Here is a 22599-nt window from a genome sequence, read left to right on the forward strand (position 1 = left end):
AACTCTGCTCAAAGACACAACCAACCACAAGTAGAAATCTCTGTCTGAAGCCAAATATAACAGCCAACAATCACCAAAATCTGAACTACAGCAGTCCAAAACAAGTGTAACAGCCTACACAAAATATGTCCGCCACTAGCAAGCTACACAATGAGTTTTTGTCAAAATAACCCTGCAAAAATCTGTTTCCAGGATGAGCAAAGCTGAGAAGCTTCACTGGCCAGCTCTGATACCACTTTTGATGCAGGGTAAATTAGCGGAAAGATGCTAGATGTGAGATAAAAGAATTAACACACAAAATGCAAGGTTCATATGCAATTAACTGTTGGTCATTCCACTTAAAGTTTCTGGTTTAAATGCCAATCCAATAAGGTGGAACGATAATTTGAGCACTGATGACTAGCAAGAATTATACAAGAAGAGTTTAACCTTGTTTACAAGACTAAATGCAAACAAACTGTGAGAATCTGCTCTTTGAGGGCTTAATTCAAACACCTTTGATGTCCTCGATCAACATCACAAGCATCACAAACAAAGTACTGTGAGAATCTGCTCTTTGAGGGCTTAATTCAAACACCTTTGATGTCCTCGATCAACATCACAAGCATCACAAACAAAGTAACTCTGTTATTTGCATACCATCACTTGGTTCTTCTATTATGACAAAGATCGTGTCAATGAGCAGCAAATGTGGACACAATAGGTCAAGATGATCAAGCTTTTGAGTAATACCTCAAAACCTACAGTTCACACATCTGGCGCTTGGAAATTTCAAGATAAAAGCAGAGGAACAAACAATCAAAGAACTAGGTCTAATGAAGCTTGTTCTCGATCAAATTATCAGCATAAATCCTCTAACTATCCGTGTATAATCAGAAGCCACCGAATTTATTAACATGCAAAAGAAAATGACGGAACTCTAATGGAAAATCCACGAAATTGCCATAATTTCCAAATCACACATGCAACATCAAGCTTTCATCGGAGAGATTGCTTTGAGGAAGACAAACCACCATTAAGCTCACAAATTTTTTAATGAAATCTTTTGTTATTCCAACCATAAAGTTCCAGATCGGAGTATGATTTACTCAAAATATTCATATCTGAAGCATTGTTGAGCTATTTTCAATTAGGTAAACAGCATGCGCAGCATTAATTGAACTTTTGCATTATTCGGCTCGTATCTTTTAGGTTTTCATGCAGCTCCCAATTGAGAATGATTCCGGAAAGAAATTACCTTCTTGGATAGAGGAGAACCAGTTCAAAATCATGAGAGTTGGACGTATTTCTGAAGCCTTGCAATTTCCGGGCGATCCAAGCACTTCGATTCCTCTTTTGGTGTTCTTGATGGTTTTCTTCAACGGTGAAATTTCGATCCAGCACGGATATGCTAAATTGACAAATTGAAATGAAATTCCCTTGCAAACGCAAGTATCGATGGTGGAGTGGAAGGATCTTGAAGCTCAATCTCCAAGGATCTCCTTCCTTCAATGTATCTTGCAAAGAAACCCTCTTTTGCAAGAGTTTTCCCTCCCAAACGAAAACTTTTATTTTCCCCTAAATTTCAAACATTACAATATCAAAGTCTCTCCAATGAAATGAGAGCCAATGGGCTTTTATAGTAGCCATTACAAATTCGTGTTTCCTAAACTACACCTGGAAGGACAAAAAACTACTAATGACAATTGGAAGTTGTAAAGTAACATGTAAAGACACTTATTCTTGAAAAATGGTTTAGTAACCACTAATGCAACTACCAATGCGTGAAAAGGATACTACCCTAAGGAGTCAAGTATGGCCAATGCCTTTCCAAGGGGTGCTCCTGCATCAGGGACCTAGCGGAAGGTCGGTTATAGGTGGGAACTAGGCTTCTTCGGATTCAGGGACGTTATAGGCAGGGAGGAGCCCACTTCGTGTCAGTCCTTTGAATGGGCCTAGACCTTGTCTTTTGTGGGCTTGCCCTGATGGGGTGCATGTTGTATGCGGCCCAAATTGCCCCTTAGTTGGTTTGCACCTCTCACCCTCTTGTCCTACCGTTTTAGGTTAGTGAGGCCTTTCTATGAGTCCTTCAACCGATTTCCAGGGGGTGATAGTGATGTAGGCCCGGGAAGAGAAATTGGAGTAAGCGGGAAGAAGAAGAGAAGAGAAGATTAGGAGGAGAAAAAAAGAAGAAGAATAAGGGAAGAAGAGAAGAGGGAAGATTTAGAGGAGGAAGAGGAGAAGAAAATCCTGTAGAGGGGAGGAGCCAATCAATCAATCAATCATCAAAACTTAAAATCTCTAATACATGAGGCGTATTTGTAGGCAACTGAAATAAAATTTCATGGAAAGTAAATAAAAATCCTAAATCTAAATAACATGGAAAATAAAATCCTAGAAACTAAATAACATGTAAATAAATCATAATGGGCAAATATGCTACTTATTTGACTACTATCTACATCATCAGATAGTCAATGTTCATGGATACAACGTTTCTTGGTGCTATCCAAATTGCTCTTCCCAAACCGGTTTTGGATCACTTACCCCTCCCTCTCGATTCTAAACTGGGATCAGGGGGTCGCCCCTGCTTCAGCTTTGAATTGGTATGGCTAGAGGAACCCTCTTTGATTGAGAAGCTTAGGCTTTGTTGGGCTAGGGTTCTGGGCTTGTTAATGTGAGACTGGGACAAAAGATTAGATTCACGAAATCCAAACTCAACTTGGGTTGGGGAAGTATTTGGAGAAGTGGACCTGTGGAAATATTTCATCCTAGAGAATCTCAACAGGGTTAATGGCATTAATGAAGATAGACAACTAACCTCGGATGAGACCTTAGAAAGGCTCAATCTTCAGGAAGACTATATTCGAATTATTATTTAGGAAGGGCTGAAGTTTGGGACTAAAAGATTCATTTAGCCGACCCCAACTAGTTTGGGACAAAAGCTTTGTTGAGTTGAGTTGAGTTGAGTTGAGTAAGGGCTTAAGTGGTCATAGATATCTTGGTCATGGTTGTTTAAAGAGGGAGATAACAATGCTGCCTTCTTCTATAACATCGCTAGTGCTAGGAGACATAATAACCAAATTCATTCTCTGGTAGTGGATGGTATCAGGGTCAAGGATTAGTCTACTATTGCCTCACAAATAATCTCTCTTTGAAAAGTTGTACACCTGGAAGGAGAGGACCCTCAACTATTTTAACCTCCAACAACTCCAACTCTTGTATTTATCAAGGGCATACCTTTTATTTTTTTTATTTTTCACTTCTTAACATATGCATCCTATACAGGGTTTTCTACACACAATACCCGCACACGATATTCTCGCCCAAACTCTTCTCTTCTTCTCTTCAATTCCATTTTTTTGTCGAGCTCCAATCTCACTATAACTCTCCTAGTGATTTTGGCTCGACTGAGTCATTCAAAAACTCCTTTGACTTGCTATAGTCAAATAGAAAACTCACCAAGTCAATCATAGATGAATACCATGGCAAAGTTCATGATGGATGCCTCGTCCTTTTTGCTTTTATAGTTTACGTTTCAGATTACACATGAACCATGCTCAGGTCATGAACATTAAAGAAGCAGAATTGGTACTAATTCTTAAAGAAAGATATGATTGACTGCTATGCAATCGTGTCACTATGAGCTAAGTTGGAATTGTAGAGGAACAAGGCTGACCGCATTGAAGTGCCTGTGCTTTTGATTAATCAATCACATCCGCCGGAATAGCATAGGTTAACTGCACATTGTTTTATTTGTTTTTTTTTTTTTCTGTTACCACTATAGGTTTAGTCGAGGTTTTAAATTTTGGTTTCAGTTCCAGTTGGAACGGAAACGGAAATATTTCGATTTCGTTGGGAATTTCGATGGAAAACTTCGAAGATCCTTCCCCTACCCAATCTTTCCAATCGCAAATATCTCACGCAGACCACAGAAACGCATGGAAACATATGCAAATGATGTCATTTTTTAATCATTTAAGAAAAACATATGCAAATGATGAAAACTTTGGGAAATGCTTGAATAAGAAGAAATACATACTTAGTACCATCACATAAGCAACAAAACCATCTATAATGGCTTAATCACATCGAACACCTATCGACATGCATGGTCGCGCATATCTAAAATAATAAAGTCAATAAAGAAATACAATGTAATGAAGTATAAGTAAGTATAATAACTGGTCTCCCCTCTAAGGACCCCAGCTCTATCTCAATACCACATAGAGTTACGAGGTATTATTGGTTTCATGCCAATCTGAAATTCCATGCATAATATATGATTACTTTGTTGTGCATTTTAATGATGTTGCCTACAAAATATCGTTCTTTACATTAATGAAATGAAATGCAAATGCAAATAATAAATTTTTTCATTTTTTTGTCATCACGACCATCTCGGCCGAATTTCTGGAATTTCAGTTGAATTTTACCAATTTCTGGAATTTCAGTCGAATTTTAAGAATTTCGATCAAAATTTTGGGGAAATAGTGACGTGAAAGGGAATCATGTAGATTTTGTTTTGGTAGGAAAGAAATGTTAAAATTTCAGTCATTTCGGGGAAATTTCAAACCATTATGTGCATTCGTCATGAAGCTATTAGGTGTTACAAGACCAACATCTGTTTGAAAGACATATAATGAAGGGATGAAGCACAAAGATTCCAACCTATGATTTGGCCGACACTTCGAATTTATTGCCGACTCAGGTGTTCTGCTATGTCTGACACGACACGTGTGTCCACACGTGTCTACATTCCTTTGGACACTTTTACTTCTATTGTTGGAAGTGTTAGACTTAATGTGGGTGTGTGGACATGCGTTTGTACCGTGTCAAGTCTGACATTCTGTTTTTTTATTGAATATTGTGTTTACCTCATTTAGACAACTCGTATCCATGTCGAAACTGGACACACGAATCCATATCCACAAATCATTATTACATACACTTTCTAGCCATGTCCCCGCTTCTAAAGTTTGGGGGTTTGCCGTGTCCGACACTCTGTGTCCGTGTCGACATGCGACACTTGTGTCCATCTCCACAAATCATAGATTCCAACCAATTTTCAAAAACTCGTTGGCTGACTTGAAGCTTGGCCAATTTAACTTGTTTTTCACCAGGCCCCAAACACCTGATCTGTGGTCTTATTTCTTGGCTGAACTTGTTAACTATTTAAAAAAAACTGTTGTATAAAAATTTTTGTGCCGGAGTTGGTTGATTTTTCATAAAATCAGCAAAGTTTATAATTGACCAGCCTACTTGAACTTGGAAATTGAATGACCAATTTCTGAGTCAAGTATGAGTTTTTGGCTGTGGATTCCAACCAATACTCTGTCTTGTAATTTGGGAAAGCAAATGATACTCTTCTATTCAACCCAATACTCTATTTGTCTTGTAATTTGAGAAAGCAAATGATACTCTTCTATTCAGCTGTTCTGATTGTTTTAATTATGATTTTCATCCAAGTTTGTAAATTATGCTTTTTCTTTTTATGGAAATCTTGAACTGGGCCAACCTTTCTATGTATTTAGTAGATACATTGATAAATATTATATTATTAATTAAATGGATTTTCTATTGCAGACAGTCAAAGGAGTCGCAGAAGCAGCACCATTTTATGAAAGTGGTATGGACGAGCGGCTTCTAATCCACATTTCTTATAGCCCAACAAGGTTACTTTTTGTTGTACTTTCTTGATTTCTTATTGTTTTCAAGGAAATCCAATAACATGCTTGGGATCATTTTCTTTTATAACGGAAAATGCGTTGAATCGTCATCTGTTAATTCATTGAGAGGTTTGCTGTCCATATTTATGCATGGTGGTCTTGTATGATAATTATAACCAAGGTTTAAAATTTCGGTTTCGGCTTCAGTTCGGCCGAAATTCAATATTAAAAAAAAATTCGTCCAAAGCTGAAATTTCAGAATTACAGTAAATTTCAAAAAAAATAAAAATAAAATAAAAAATTACATTTTTTTTTCTAAATTTTTGAAATTTCGGCTGAAATCTGGACTGACACCGAAATTGGTACTTTCGGTGTCGGTCCGGACCGATGTCATAAATTTCGGTGGTCTTGTCTTATAATTATAACCAAGGTTTAAAATTTCGGTTTCGGCTTCAGTTCGGCCGAAATTCAGTATTAAATTTGTTTTGGCCAAAGCTGAAATTTCGGAATTACAGTAAATTTAAAAAAAAATAAAAAAATAAAAAAATAAAAGTTACATTTTTTCGAAAATTTTGAAATTTTGGCTGAAATCTGGACCGACCGAAATTGGTACTTTATGACGTCGGTCCGGACCGACGTCATAAATTTTGGTGCGTTGGTCGAAATTTAAAACCACGATTATAATATAACATGATTTTGTTGGCTTAATAAATGATGTATTCTCGACGCTCCCTCCCTAGGTCACTGAGAGAAAAAGGTGATTTTGAGGGCGCTCCCTCCCTAGGTCGATGGAAGCCCTAGGGAGGGAGGCGGGTTCCTCTCTCTTTCTCTCTCTCTCTCTCTCTCTCTCTCTTTCTCTCTCTCTCTCTCTCTCTCTCGCTCTGTCTATTTCTTGAGTCTCACCCTCTCTCTTGTCTCGCCCCTTTGCTGGAAAAAGTTGAGCCGTGGAGGCCAGATCTAGACTGTGGCTCTCTAGACTGTGGCTCTTCTGTGGAAGCCAGATCCGGGGCCATGGAGGCTGTGGAGCCGGATATGGAGTCGTGGAAAACCATGGAGGTTGTCGGAGGCCGTGGAAGGCCGTGGGTTGCCGGATCTGGAGCCAAGGAAGGCCGGCTATAGGCGGTGCGAGGCCGTGGGTTGTCGGATGTGGACGACGTGGGAGGCTGTGGGTTGCTGGTTAACAATGGGGTTGCCGGGTGTGGTTATAGGAGACCGTGGTCTTTGGAATCAAGATCGTGGGTGGTGGCTTGAGGATGGGCTTGGTGGCTTGTGGCAATAGAGGTTGTCGGATTCTTGAAGACAGTGGTGGTGGCTGAGATTCCTCCAGTGGTGATTGTTTTTGTGGAGGAGATGTAGGAGGGACTAGAGGTGGTGACCGTGGAGAAGGAGGTGGTCATTGGCGGGGAGGCTTGCCGGAGAAGTCCACCGGCCCAATCTTTCTCTTGATACTGCACCTGAAAATGATGGTCTGGCGTACAATATGGCTATCGTGCACGGTTAGGGGCTCACAATAGCTCTAGGTCCTCGAGCGGGATTTTCGAAAACCGAATTCTGTGATGGAGACGTTTGTGTGGCATGGCGGACACGCATCTTGACTTGGTGGCCCCCCACAAATATGGGACTTTTGTTGGATTCGAAACAAGTTATGCTATTGGGGAATGTAATGGGTAGCATACAACAGATATTTCTACTGTATCTAGAGGATGGTACTGTTGTAGCCTGTTCGGGGACAACTTGTCCCTTATTTGGCACTCTTTGGAATAATAAATGTCAATTTAAAAAAAATAAATAATTGATTTATTCTTAATCATATGTTATTCTATATTTTCTTTTAGATATGTTATCTCTGCTAGAAGATATAGCATGTTAAGATCTTAGAGAAGATATTGTATGGAATATCCTTTTTAGTCTTAGCTGGTTATTATCAAATAACATGTTATTGTTTCACATACACTAAATTAGAGCTTCTTGTATAGGTGGACCTGCCGAAATTGCATTATGGGTTCAAGTATGACATCAACCAGTCTGCGGCCTTGTGACTTTAAAATGGGGAAACTACTCGCTTCGCTTCCAACTTTTAGGTGCAAATACAACTTTGAAATGAGGTAATATTCATATCCAACTGAAATTTCATAACACTGGTTTTTCTGTTGCAGAATCGTTTGTGGTATCTTTGTGTTCTTTTTTCCTTTTTTTTTGAATGGCGTTTTTTTTTTTTCCTTTTGTTATTGAATACAAAATTGGATGTCAAAACATTTCGAATTCTCTTTGTTGTGGGAGAAGCCTCTCTTATTCATATATGCGCCAATTTTTTATTCAATTTTTCTGGATAACATCATATTATTATTGATAAACATAATCTACAAAATGCAGACCACCTAGAGTAGAGTGTTATTATCCTGTTAACAAGTGACATATAAGGCGCCTCAAAAAATCAACACATTTTGGTGGTATTGATAAGTACTGTCCTATGTGACATGTTTTATTTTTGAATGGCAAAGACGTGTTTTTCTTTTCAGGCAACCCCCCCATGTTCTGAAATAATAGGGACAAGTAATGGACGTTATGGTAAATTGAATTAGAATCAAGAATGATTTATGACATGTTGATAAATATGTCATATATTTGTGGTATCTGCATTTATTTTGTGCAGCAGTGCCTATTTTGCTGTATCTATGTAGGTTTTTTAACATTTTGCAGGTTCGTATGATGATTTATGATACTTGGCCTTCTGATATATTGATGAAATCTCATTCAATTTGATTTTATGCACTTTGCATTACTTCAACATCCATGGTTACAAGCAGGGTTTGAAATTTCAGTTTTGGTTTCGGCCTCAGCTGAAAACGAAATTTCGTTTTCAATTGGTGGAAATTTCGGTGTAAATCTTACAATTTCGGTCCTGCAAAAATTCAAAACCATGGTTGTCTGCATCGTTGAGGCCGAAATTTTTAAATTTCTGTTTCGGTTTTAAATTTCGGTCCTGGCCGAAATTTAAAACCATGGTTGTCTGCATCGTCGAGTGGTACAACCATAGAAAGTTATAAATGTGATGTGAATGACAAGCTATTCAACCATGAAAATTAAATCAAAGCAAGGACGATCACAATTGACAATCAAACGGTGAAACATGGAACCAAGTAGATCAAATTTAAGAAAAAAGTCCAAAATGTCAAAACCATCTTCAGTCCCCTACAGAAAACTTCTGAAGTAAAATAAACCTTTTCGAGTCCCTCAAGGTTAAAATATTCGAAGAAACTCTAGCTTGAGTGCTCTTGGAAGGATTAATAATCCTTTATAAATTCGTGTTTTGTGAGGTAATTAATGTACCTGATGTTCTTCCCAAAGAAAGGAACACAGACCGGATTTATGTGGTGGGCAAGTTCTGGTCCTCATGTAATTGTCTTTTTCTTTATCTATGAATGTCATTATCCTTCTTTTTACCATCTGCCTGCAACGAAAAAAATAATCTTCTAAAAGCATAAAATAAACAGGCATAGTTGATAGTGTGATTTCAAACTGAGTATCTACTCCGTAAGAAAGTGGAATATCTCCAAATTTTACTTCCCCAGACTAGAAAATAAAATCCAAGAACTGAAACTCAAACCTTTATTACCCGGTGAAAGAAACAAAGCAAAAATCGAAGACGGAAAGGAGAGAGATGCTAAGACGGGTAGGGGATTGGTTTTGTTTAGCTTGTGCTTATTGTAATTTCAAATGGCAAAGTCGGTGTCGATGGTGTAAGTAGAAGAAATGGGATCACCCAACTGGAGTCATAACCGCACCTCCTGGTGTGTGTATGTGTGTGTGTGTGTGGGGGGGGGGTAAGTGGAAAGGAAGGAGGAATCGAACCGGAGGCCTGGGGACTAGCTTTGCCCATCTTGCGACTACCTTAATTTTAAATGGCGGGGCAGATGCCGGTGGTGTCATTTGGACAATAAGGAAGGTGTTTCATCTTTTGATGTGAATCTCATCAATCCGGAAGCCCCATCGGCTAATTTTAGTAAGAAGGTTGACCGGTGGCCTGACTTAGGGGTGATCTCCTCATCATTCGAGGGAGGGATCCCGGCTTTATCAATTTCGGGTAAGGAGGTGGAAATGAGGTTGGATACCCTAAAACCTTGCTTGATAGGCAGGAGGAAGGACACATTTGGAACCCTAAAAGAACTTTGGATGTGGGTTAAAAGAACTTGGGATATCCCTTCCCTTCCTTACCCATGTACCCTGTCAAAGGACAAAGTCCTGTTTATGTTTGAATCGGAGGAAACTGCCGACATCTTGGCTAAGGGAAATGAGGTATGGGGTAATCATTTGAATTCTGTCTACCTGGAGTCAAGAATATGTTCGAGGTACATAAGTACTTTGGGTTAACTTCTATGGCATCCCACTACATGTATGGGCTACTTCAATGGTTGAAGCCTTAGGAAATGTATTTGGCCTGGTTCTGGAGGTGAAAATGGAAGGGAGCCATATCCAGTGTATGGACTTTGTGTCCGCTCAAATCCTTGTTCCTCAGTGGAAGTTATCCCCCTCCTTTGTTCATATTCGAATCTCAGGTCATTGTTACACAGTCGGAATCGAAGTCCAGGATATTGGGCCTCAACTGGGCTCCGACGTTGCTCATTGTGAGCCCTCCCACTGTTCAGGGTTGCTGCTCTCCCTGGAGGAAGAACCTGTGAGGGATCATAATCCGATTTTGGAAATCCAAGTCTAGAGGCCCGTTGATCCTTTGGGGCCTGCTTCTTTGAATTCAAATTTCAAATTTCATTGTTTAGCTGAAACGGCTGGCAAATTGCAGGGTGATCTTCCTTCTCTCTCTCTGTTTCCCTTTCTGACTGATGGACGCGCCTTGGGATCATCAAACAAACAATCTGGACAAGAATGCCCTTTACCTACTGGATCTGGTCCCACTAAAGAAGGTTTCAGGCTGGAGGGTCTCTACTCCAAACAATCACCTAGGCGTGTTACATCTGCACGTATCTTGACCCAGAAGGGTAGGTTTGTGAGGCCAAGGAAAGTGTTGGGTGTCACTAAACCTGTGACTCCTGGCCCTTATTTTTCTAGATCTTTTTCAGGGTTAAAGCCTAGATGTCGAAAGCTTAATCTTGGCTTAGCATGGGAACAAAGATCTGAAGCAGACCTGTCCGACCGTCATGGGGGGTACCGTCGTGGAAAATTTCTCAAGAAAAAGCCGGATACTTCCAAAAAGTTTTCTTTAGAAGGCCTGAAGGATAAAAGAAAAAATATTGCCAAGACCCCTATGAGTTATGGTTGGCTCTCCCAGCTACCCAAGGCAGGTGCTGCTTTCGGATGAAGGTTATCTGGGGTCTCCCAAGCCTCTGGTTCGGGAGAAATAAGATGATGCGTAGGATTGGGGATAGTATCGAGAAAGTTTGCATCTACTATTTAATGACTATGACAGTGGTATTGTAGAGAGGATGCTACCCGGAGAAATGATTACCTTCATTTAAAGAAAGGAAGAATTGAGATATCTGTTTTGGGACAAGGACCTAAGGCAATTTAAAACTTTTTTATTAAAGTATTCAATTTTTTGTTGTCTTCTGTATCATGGGAAGTCGAAGAGATCTCCTCGATTTGGGTCGGATGGCAATAAGTACTACGGCGTCATAAATGCCCATTTCTTGCAGGATGAGATATTTGTACGCTATAATGAGTGTGAGGTTGGACACCTGGTCCTTGGTCAGCGGCCATACTGAGGCGATTACCCAAATTCACAAAGGTAGGAATAGCCACCTTTCTCGTCCCTTCACTTCCTTTGTAAATACTAAGAGTAGAGGAAAAGAAAAATTAGAAGAAGACCAGATGGAAAACTTGAACGACACTCCCTCAGCTCGTTCCCCTGCCTCGAGTACTTTGGTGTTGGGCGGAAGAGGAAGCGGACCGTGGACTTAATCGAGATTGAGGAAACTCTGTGCAGGATAAAAGCTATGGTTCATAATGAAGAGTTGGCCTCCAAACATCACTAACGCCGAGAGAAGTCATTAGGGAGTTCCTGAAAAGACAATGGAAACGCTTTAAAGAGGCAGCCAATAGGAGGCAGGAAGTCTTCTTTAGCGTAACCGGGTCGCACAATGTTAAAGCTGCTCACTCGCCCATGCACATGCACCCCTTTTTCACCAAGTTCTTGGCGGATGAAAAGAATCTGAGGCTTCTTCGATGGGATGCAGACAAGGCGACGGGGACTCAGACGTTGGAGGCTATGATCACATGGAAAAGAGCATCCGAAGAAAAGGATCTAAACGATGAGGAGCTCTCGGCTATCAGTCTAGATGAGGAGGTTTTTGCATCCGAGATTGAGCGACTTCTGCGGAATTACAAAAATGCTCATCTTAAGGGGAGTTCATTCAAGACCTTTACTAGAAGATTGTACAGGTTTTTGATAAGTATATATCAGGGTTTGTAAAGCTTTTCAGGGCTCTTGAAATAGAGGCATTTTGATTTTTGGTCAGTGATAGCTTCAGAAGGATCTAACTCGAATGGATGGGATGATTATGAAGTGACTTAAGGAAGTTTTGGTTTTTTTCTTTTGGCAGGGGGATGATCTCCTAGATCCCATACGTTGTAAAACATAGAGGGACTCCTGGTCCCTATCTTATGTAATCTTCGTATGATTTACAATATATATATATATATGTGATATGTCATATTTCAAAAAAAAAAAAAAATTATAACGTTAAAGTCAAATAAACCTTCGAGCCTCTCAGGGTTCAAATGTTCAAATAAACTCAAGGTCCGAGTGCTCTTGAAAGGATTAATAATCCGTTATATATGCTTGTTACAATTTTTTGTTGAAGGCCATCTCTTGGGCTTTGAAGGATCTTTTGTTAATATTTTCTAAATTTCTTTCTTGAGAGTAGCTCACTGAATTTGATCTGATGGGCATTGAGGAGTCCAGGTCCATGGAGAATAGAATGTATTATTCACGATATTTTGGACGGTTAGGCTAGAGGTTTCTTGTTATTTTTTTGTGGGCTAATAAGATACCTGATTGTCTTGCTAAAGGAGCCTTTGGACTGGATTTATGTTGTGGGCAAGCTCTGGTCCTCCTGTAACTGTTTTTCTTTTTATCCATGAATTTTTTAATATCTTTTTTTTTTTTCTGTAAATCATTTACCATCTTCCTGCAAGTGAGAAAAGAACTCTTCAAAAAGCAAAAAATAAAGAACCCTAGTTGATAAATTGGTTTTAATTTGAGTAATCCTTCGTACGAAAGAATCTTCTTTTCAAAGTCACTAAGCAATTCTCATAGCTTCTAGCAATTTAGTCCCATCTTGGACATTTTTTGTCATTATTTCAATGACAAATATATTTTTCCGTTTTTGTCATTGTTTCATGGACAAATATTTTTTTCATTTGGCGACAACATAAATTTTTTAATGCTTCTTCAGCTAAAATGTATGTGTGAAGGCTAAAATATTCTTCTTGTATTCTCTTGGAGATTTTTTTTCAGATTCCCACTGTTTCAAATTTGCATTACATCTTTTTATGGATTGACTTTTAGTAGGTTTGCAATTTAATAATGGTGGTTGCCTTTATCAGATTGCCCATATTTCTTAAGGATGCCTCAAATGCTAGTACCTTGAGAGACATTATCTGCAATGGAATTTCTTGTCATGCCAAAGAGCTTAAAGGTGCAAAGGCCATAGTTGATGGAAATTTGGTAAAATACTCTTGGTATCATTTACGTCTATTTTTCTGTGGCATTCGTGTGTTGCGGTTACCATTTTCTTGCTAAAAAAGAGTGACATTGATAATTTCTAGCATATCTCATCCATAAAGTTACAGAATTTGATATCAGAGAAAGTATATAAATTATAAAATACTGGTTTCTTCACAATATATTTTCCGAGACAGTTTGTCGTAAATTGTTTTTATCAACAGAACAGTTTTTTTTTTTGGGAACAGTGTGCATAATATAATGCATTGAGATGTCAATAACTCTTCATTCAAGTTGAGAGGGGATCTGTATCAAAATCAAGCTTTTAAATTTCGGTTTTCGTTGCCACAAAAGAGGAAATATTTCGGTTTTCGTTGGAAATTTCAGTGGAAATCCTGTGAGATCACAGAAGGGTATGAAAACATATGCAAATGATAGAATTTTAAGATGATACTTCAGTAGATGCTAGAATAAACACAAATAGACACTTAGAAACCATCACATTAGCAAGAAATCCATCTGTAATTGTTTAATAACATCAAATACCTAGTGACATGTCACATATATGATAATTCAATACATACCACATTTCACATGTAATTCATACTCGGACACACATAGTAAACACCACATTTCACATGCAGTTCATGTAAATATATTTATGTAACACATACTGATATGGTATACGATCAATGCACATACGATTTTGGTTTCGGTTTTTATTACGGTTTTGATATTGCCATTACCATCAATGCAAAATACATATAGACAAAATAAAGATGGTCTATGTTCAGATGAACTGTTGAGCCTAGATCATCTTTATTCTTTTGATATTCCTCATTTTAAAGGATTCGTACTCATACCCCAGTCACATATCAGATCTTTGCCTCATTCGTATCCTAAGATTTTGGAACTTGGAGGCTCTACGTACCAGATCCTCTTATTATATGATACTTGCACCTAGATTTAGGTAACATATATCGGCTACTACCTCTCGTGTTCTTCTCATGAGACCACCACCATTGGTGGCGTTTTTGTTCCAACCGATCCGAATGGCCCTTCTCCCCGACCATAGGGGCATTTAGCATGAACACCACAGTCATCTTTTCATGTTGGTTGTTGATTGGAGGTCATCACAGTAGTTGATCATCACCATTGGGCCCTGTTGTTTTTTTCGTCATTTCACTTGTTGGAGAGATTGCAGATGACATAGTATTAATCGACGAAAGCAAAGTAGAAGTAAATGCTAAGTTTATGGAGAACTACTTTGGAATCCAAAGTTTTTAGACTAAGTAGGACTAAGACAGAGTATATGGAGTGCAACTTTAGTAATGTAAGGAGGCGGGATGAGGATATTGTAAATATGACCGGACAGGAGGTATGGTGCAGACCCGGAGGCTCGCGACAACCGCCAAGACCTAAATGGAGCTCGTGGGGAATAATACTTCAAGTTTTCATAGCCATATTATGCCCAAATAATTAAGTAAGAGCAAACTAATTTCTGCTTAGAAAACCCATGTAACGTTAGCCGTTGAGATAGAAATCAATGCGAACAGATGCTAAATCAAATAGTAATCGAATATAAAAGTTCCATAGCATTCATAAGGCATGTAAAGGTCCACAAAACTGAAAATCAGATTTATTAATGCTTGCTGTCCAGAAATATAAATCATTAAAATTAGGGCCCACGGGTCTTATTTTAGGATGAAAAATAACCTAAATCACTACTAAGGCGTAAAGACATAAACCTACCATGGAATAAGGGTCTATCTAGTCAAGAAAGAGGGTTTTAAGGGTGCTAACACGATCTTACCCGACATACGCAGCAATACCTCAACCCAAAAGCTTGAAAGAGGCCAAAAGAGAGCGGTGGAGAAGCCCGTCGGCGTATTCTTCAAGTAGAGCAGCAGCTACCATCAATTGATAGATCAAGAAAGGGCAAGAAGAGAAGTGAAAAGGTTAGAGAAAAGAAGATGGGAAGAAGAAACAAAGATTGTTGGGTCATATGGTAGGTTGTAATAGATGGAATGGAAAAGGGAGAGATAAAGATGAAGAAATAAGATTTGAAAAGGGAGAGATAAAGATGAAGAAGTAAGATCGATTGTGAGGGGATGGGGTGAGAGAAAGAGAATAAAAGGGGGTTGAGAGGAGAAGAAGATAGAAAAGAGGGCAAGAACTCACCTTGCTGTGAGTTTGAGGGAGAGAAGTGGGACGCCCTAGGGCGTGGAAGGAGAGGAGGGCTGATGGCTCCTTTTTTTGGGTTTTCACAATACGTCAATAAATTAAGGTTGCTGTCCTCCACCACTCTCTTGTATATCATGTTGTGTGGGCCCAATCTCAACCAATAATAACAAATCATAACTTAAGTTACTTAAGTCATGCAAAAATACCAATCTACCCCTCCTACAACACATAAGAAAATATGCACTAAAGGTAAAAAGGTCAATCCTAATGAAACTAATAAAATAAAAGGCTAAAGTGCATGCAAAGGGTGGGCCCTAGGTGATGTGAACATCCCTTCACATCTAGGAAATATAAATAACGAAAATAAATGCAATAACCACAAAAAAATAATAATAATAAAATAGTGGTCCAAATGATCCAACAGTGAGGATCACATCAAGGTACTTAAGAGGGATATCTTTCGTTAGCTTGGTTCAATTCTACATGAGGAAGGAGAGATTGAAGAGGATGTTAACCATAGAATAAGAGCAGGTTGGTTGAAGTGGAAGTTTGCCTCAGGAGTTCTGTGCTACCGTAAAATCCCTACCAAGTTGAAGGGAAAGTCTTATAAGACAGCTGTAAGGCCAGCCATGTTGTACAGCTCAAAATGTTGGGCTACCAAGAAGCAGCATGTGCATAAGATGAGTGTAGCGAAGATGCGAATGCTTAGATGGATGTGCGGCCACACAAGGTTTAGATAGAATTAAAAATGAAGATATTCCTAAAAATGTGGGGATGGCACCAATTCAGGAGAAGATGAGAGAGCACCGCTTAAGATGGTTTGGACATATCCAACGTAGGCCTTTGGATGCTCCTGTGAGAAGAGGCGACTCTTGCCACATTGATGGAGTACAAAGAGGACAACTTGGGTAGAAACAGTGAGGAAAGACTTGATAGCTAGGAACATAGCAGAGAACATGACCTTGGATAGGATAGAATGGAAGAAAATGATCCACGTAGAAGAACCCAACTAGAGCCGGGATTAGAGCCAGGTAGCTTCATGAAATTTTTCTAAAGGATTAATTTAGCCGATCCGAACTAGTTTGGGACAAAGGCTTTGTTGAGTTGAGTTGAGTTCACTTGCTGGAGAGAGAGGTTCTCATCATTTGAAACCAGTTCCAAACTGTGAAAGTACATGTGCGGGGCCACTCATGCTGTCATGACGTCGGCCAATTGGAGAAGTGTTTCTAGCACGCATAATGGCACATGCTTAACAAATCTCTACTGAAAATCTTTTTTCGCAGCCACAACCAAACAAATGACCTCCACATTGGTGGTCTTGGGTGCTCCTGACCCTTGCCAAGGGAAAAAGGCTATCTTTAGTAGAAGTTAAGGCTTTAAATTATGACTCGACCGGAAAGTTGCTAGGTAATCACATGATTTTACTCTCCCACCAACCCAGTGCATTGGAATAGAAACTCCAACATCTCTTAGAACTCTTTTAGGCTTACATTCTCGTCTTGATTTAGATTCCCTCCTAAAATGTAAATTCAAACTAACCCACTCCAACTTCCAATAAATTAATACATATACCTAACTATCCTCTATAAGTTCGACTAAACATGCCCAAACCAAATATGTCCACACCATCTATCCTCCTAGAAGCTCACTATTTAGGGACCAACCCGAGACCAGACTGTTTAACTAACATTTCAAAAAAATGGAAAAAAAAAACAAATCAACCTCCAAGCAGCTGATCCATCACTTGTAACTAGGATTGCAACTAGGGTTGAGCGGGTCGGGACCTACCCTACCCGAGAAATTATCCCAGGTCGGGTTGGGTCGGGTCTAATTTTTCATGGAAAAACCCGAGATTCACGACCCTACCGGAGATAGTTTTTCAGGTCAGCTCGGGTCAGGTTTTTATTGTTTAGCACGACTCATTTCAAAGTTTGTAGAAAACAACCAATCTTCACACCAAAAATCTCTAAATTTATGTCCGCAAGTGCATAAATCTAAGAAGGAAACTATTTTTACACATCACATAGATGATCACCTCAATGAAACAATTCTATCAATATTTTGGAAAATAATATGTCATGTGATTAGAGAGAGATTTAAAAAAGGCTACAGTACACCTATAAGAGTCGGGTTTTGTTTTTTTGTTTTTTTTTTAACTAATGTATGTTAACCCGTTTGATTAGATGGAGCTTTTTTTCCGTTACTCTCCATCCTCATTAGAAATTCCTTAGTATTGCATTCAATCTATCCTCCACTAGGCCCAATATTTCAACTAGATGGGATAATCTAGACAGAGACATAAGATCTTTTATATAAATATGGTTATAGAAGAAATTATGATTGGTGGAAGACAAACCTGCATAACTCGAAAGACAATTAAACAAACTTGCAAAAATCGAAAAACAATTAAACAGTTATGCTGGTACAATAAAACTTTAAGTGTCACCATTCAACAAAAAAAAATTGTTGCTTGAAAACATTGGCCCTATACTTCATAAATTATCCTTTCTTATTTGGTTGATTTCTTTCTATATTTTATATATTTTTCTTTGTAGGTGTTTAAAGATCAGCAAAGCACTTCCAATAGTGAACATGAAGTTGAACTGCTCTTACCATTCATGAAAGATGGACCTTCTGAAGGTGTGTTGGATATTTTTAATGAAACTATTTGTCATTTTCCTTTATTTTTTCATTTATTCTTCTACCTATCTTGGTGAAATTATTAACTCAGAAAATGCTTACACTATGGAGTGTTGCATAAAGTGTGCAGCATGGAGGAGATTGTTGGCCTTGTTATCTTTAGTGGAGCTATATATTCTTCTGCATATTTGTGTCCAAAGGAACCTATTTCACAAGTTATATCTGATATAAAGGTATTTAATAGCTGTTACTTTTTGTTTATTCTAGATCTTTAAAGGAACTCAGACAGATACTCTCTATCTCTGTCTTCCTAGTTTTTTATTATTTTGTTTGAGTAGTATTTGTCCTCTATATTATTAGATTCATGTAGTAGGGCCGTAGGGTCCACATCTTTGTTTTTTTTCCAAAACAAAATAGGGTCCCACATCTTTGTTAGTTGACTTACTTTATGTTTTTTTTTTTTTTTTTGGGGGGGGGGGTGTTATTTTTTAGTTACAAATCATTTAAGTTATACCTTAAGTGATCTGACTTAGGCACCAATCATTTAAATTATTTCCCGTGAAGCAAGCTTACTTTCGAATTCCATCGGATTGAGATCAGATCTGCTACATCCATGGATAGATGCTCTATCTTCCATCATCTGGTTCTCCAATTTTACTGCCATAACTACAGATTTGGAAACTTTACCCACTGACTCAAAACTGCCTCATAGCCCCTTACAATGGCTTTTAAGGTTCTTCGGTTGCTCCAAAGAAGCATCACAAAACAGCAAAGTATCGTCTACAAATTGTAGTTGACTTACTTTCTGTTGGACTTGAAATTTTATAAATTAGGGAATATAATAAAATCCCTTAGTAAATCAAGAAGAGAGAAAAGGGGTGACTACATGTTAATTTATTCCCTAAAGTGAAAAAGGATAAGTATAAAGTCAAATTACTTTAATAAAGAGGGAAAAGGGAAGCCTACGGCTAAGGGAAGAGAAATCCCTAAACTTTAGAGAATAAAGTAACTTTCGCGAAGGAAGAAGTGAGTCGTTCTCTTTTGAAAAAGAAAAGAAAAGAAGAAGTTACGTAACTCCCCACAAAAGGGGAAGTGGAGATCGTGAAGTTGAGGGATAAGGGGTGAGGTGGCAGTTGCCAATTACTTCAAGAAAGTTCTATAAATAGATATCTGATCTTTGAGAAAAGGGAACACATCCTTAGAGGAAAGAGGTTACGCAAAGGAAGAGCAAAAGAATGAAAGGAAAGGTAAAGATTTCCAGAACTAACAATTCTCTTTCCATTTTTTTGCAGACTTCATCTAAAAAGGAGAGAAGTCCTTTTAAGTCTCCTCCAGGAGACTCAAAAGGCGAAGAAGACCTTTCTCTACCGCGGTCCGGGGAGAAAGATGATAAAGAAACTCGAAGACCTTTCTCTACCGGGTCCGGGGAGAAAGATGATAAAGAAACTCAAAGACCTTTTCTCTACCGGGGTCCGGGGTGGAAGATGATATAGAAACTCGAAGACCTTCCTCTACCGGGGTCCGGGGAGAAAGGCGATAAAAAACTAGTCTCATCCAGGAAGCTAAAAAGGCAAAGAAGACATTTCTCTACCGAGGTCCGGGGAGAAAGATGAAAAGAAAGAAAATCGTTTAAATCTCTTCCAGAAGGCTAAAAAGATGACAGAAGACCTTTCTCTTCTGAGATCCGGGAGAAAGATGAAATGACTTAAGGGAGTTCTTTCTCCAGGAGGACTCTCTTACAAAAGAGTCTAAATAAAAATTTTCCTCTCTTTCGGGATCTGGGAGAAAGATGAAATGACTCAAGAGAGTTCCTCTTCTAGAGGACTCTTACAAAAGAGTCTAAATAAAATCATTTGAGATGACTCAAAAGGTTTTTCTCTTCCGGGAGAATCTTTTACAAAAGAGTAATATAACTGAAAAAGCAAAAATCATCAGAGAGTCAAATTCTCTCTCTTCAGGACCTTTTTGGGGATGATAATCAAAAGTTGTATTTAGATAGGGAACCTCTTGATGGATAATCAGAGGTGTTTTCTTCTTCAAGAAATGTAATTAACGGCCAATAGAGCCGGAAGTGTATGATCTCTACCAAAATTAATAAAACTTTTTCTCGTAATAGGGAAATTTGATCCCAATTTATTTTATGTGTGATTCTCTTTTTTCATGCATATGAAATTTGTTGCGAACACTCAGGATTATCGACTTTAAATCCATGAACTAGGCTACCTTTTGTGGTGTTCTCCACCATTTTGCTTAAAAGCGCTACCCCAACGGTAAATAGGAAAGGTGATAACATGTTACCTTGAGGCTCTTGAGGTTCTGAAGAATCCTTTTGGTGTACTGTTAACTAAAACTGAAAACCAAGCTGATGTGCCTGAATCCATTTCCTCTATCGGTCACCAAAGTTGAGCCTCCATAATGTGTATTCTAGGAAATCCTACTTCATCCCATCAGAAGCCCTCTCCATGTCTATTTTACATATTATCTCTTCTTTTCCGTTATGATATCAATACATTCATTGCTGTCAGGCACCAACTAAAGCTTGTCTTCCATTGATAAAGGCACCTTGGGATCGAAAAACGATAGGATCCATTGCTCCTCTGTCTTGTAGTTATAACTTTAGGAACTATCTTATACACAACAAATTTTATAAGCACTCTTAACATTCCAGTGTATTTATTTCGGTCTATTACTTCTTTTTCTGCTAATAGAATTTGCTAATTCTAAAATAGGCTTATCGAAACACCCCCCCCCCCCCCCCTAAATTCCATGATCTAGGTTGATCAGTCCTGAAATTCCAGGGTAGATGGCAACCCAAGAGGGGGGGTGAATTCAGTATTTAAAAATTCTTGCCAAAAACAAATGCGGAAGCGAAATCAAATGGCAAATAAACAATCAAGCCCACAAAGTAAAAATCCAATGCACAATACAAATTAAAGAACAAGAGTAAAGAGAGTGCACCGAGATTTTTAAGTGGTTCGGTCGCAACCTCGAACCTACTCCACTCCACCAACAAAACCGTTGATGGCTTCACTACAGATTCCTTTAATGGCGAGGAATCAACCCAATTACAACTTGGTTTGGCTATGCCTCGCAAGACTCGCCACGAATCGGAGAAAGCTCCGCGTCTCCAACACTTGCTCTTGGGATGGCTCCGCGTCCCTTCGCACTCGCCGAAATACAAATGAATGTAAAAAGAAAATGAAAATACAAACCCTCTTCAAGGGTGAATGAAGCTCTCAAGCTTTTACAAGTTTTCTCTCTTCAAAAGATGTACAAATTGAAGCTCTAGATCTAATCCATTTAGATATATCCCAAATGAGGCACAAGGGTGTTTAATTACTTTTCACAAGATTAAAACATGTTTTGGAATGGGAGAGATATATCTCCTAAGAGGTGTTAAATGAGGTATATATAGCTCATTTGAAAATATGATCATTTGAGGGCAAAAGGGTAAAAAACTTGGTTGAAAAAGTCAAGCCCCGCAGGCTCCAACAGCTACATTGCCAGGCTGCGGTGGTCGACCGGGCTGTGGCGGTCGCCCGCCCTTATCGGGTTCATCTTTTTAATTTCAAATTTCAAACCGCAGCGGTCGACCGAGCCATTGGTGGTCGACCGAGCCATTGGACATATTTATTTTTGTCCAAATTTCTATCCGCGGTCGTCCGGCCATTGGCGGTCGACTGGCCCGACCTTACTGGATTCTTTCTGGATTTCCAGAAACACATCCGTGGTCGACCGAAACACCCCCGGTTGACCGACCCGCTATTGAAAGCCAAGTATGGATTTCCAGAGTTGCTTCCGCGGTCGCCCGGCAAACCCCGGTCGACCGGCCTTGGTAAAAATTCCATTTTAACTTTAAAACTTCAGGGGCTTTTGGGCCAAGGTCTTTAGGCTTTTCCCTATGCTTTCAAATATATTTTCAAATACATTTTCAAGTTCATTTCAAATAGTTTTTAAGGCCTTTGAAACTCAATTACTTGTGCCTCTAAAAGGGATGTCTAAGTGGGATTAGACTTACATTCTAACACAAGCAATTACATGCAAATCTTCAACTTTGAAGCTCTTCATGTCTTGGTCACTTCTGTATCTTCTCTTGATTCTTTGGCTCTTCAAGATGTCTCCTTGATTTATCCAAGCCTTCGAATTCCTTTGGCTGCCAATGAGATGTCTTCAATTGGTTCATGCCACGATCCATGCTTGCTTGACTTTGGTGTTTGATTCCTTGATTTTCAATCATGCAATTCTAATACAAGACAATCACATGCAATTTAAAACATCAAACATATTAGATAAACAACACAACTCAACTTGTGTTTGGAATCATCAAAACAAGAAGGTAATGCCAAGGTGGGAACCATTGGGCTTACAAGTTCAAATCTTAGAAGCAGGAATCTTCCCTCAGGGTGCCGCTCCCGACTCGGAACTGCGATTTGGCGCTCCTTAAGAAGG

The 22599-nt window shown here is 38.9% G+C and overlaps 1 protein-coding gene across 1 annotated transcript in view; it reads left to right on the forward strand.

The window, feature by feature from the left end:
- The window catches only part of LOC143849315 (oxidoreductase, zinc-binding dehydrogenase family protein), a 62364-nt gene that overhangs the window by 26956 nt on the left and 12809 nt on the right, over positions 1-22599 (forward strand). Inside the window, exons 4-8 of the mRNA XM_077358301.1 lie at positions 5566-5654; positions 7625-7753; positions 13209-13329; positions 18066-18150; positions 18274-18383. Of these exons, the coding sequence (XP_077214416.1) occupies positions 5566-5654; positions 7625-7753; positions 13209-13329; positions 18066-18150; positions 18274-18383 (534 nt within the window). The remainder of the gene's footprint in view (positions 1-5565; positions 5655-7624; positions 7754-13208; positions 13330-18065; positions 18151-18273; positions 18384-22599) is intronic.

This window comes from Tasmannia lanceolata, unplaced genomic scaffold (genome assembly GCF_043159265.1).
Source record: "Tasmannia lanceolata isolate RefF3 unplaced genomic scaffold, GAP_Taslan_0.1 ptg000018l, whole genome shotgun sequence".
NCBI lineage: Eukaryota > Viridiplantae > Streptophyta > Magnoliopsida > Canellales > Winteraceae > Tasmannia > Tasmannia lanceolata.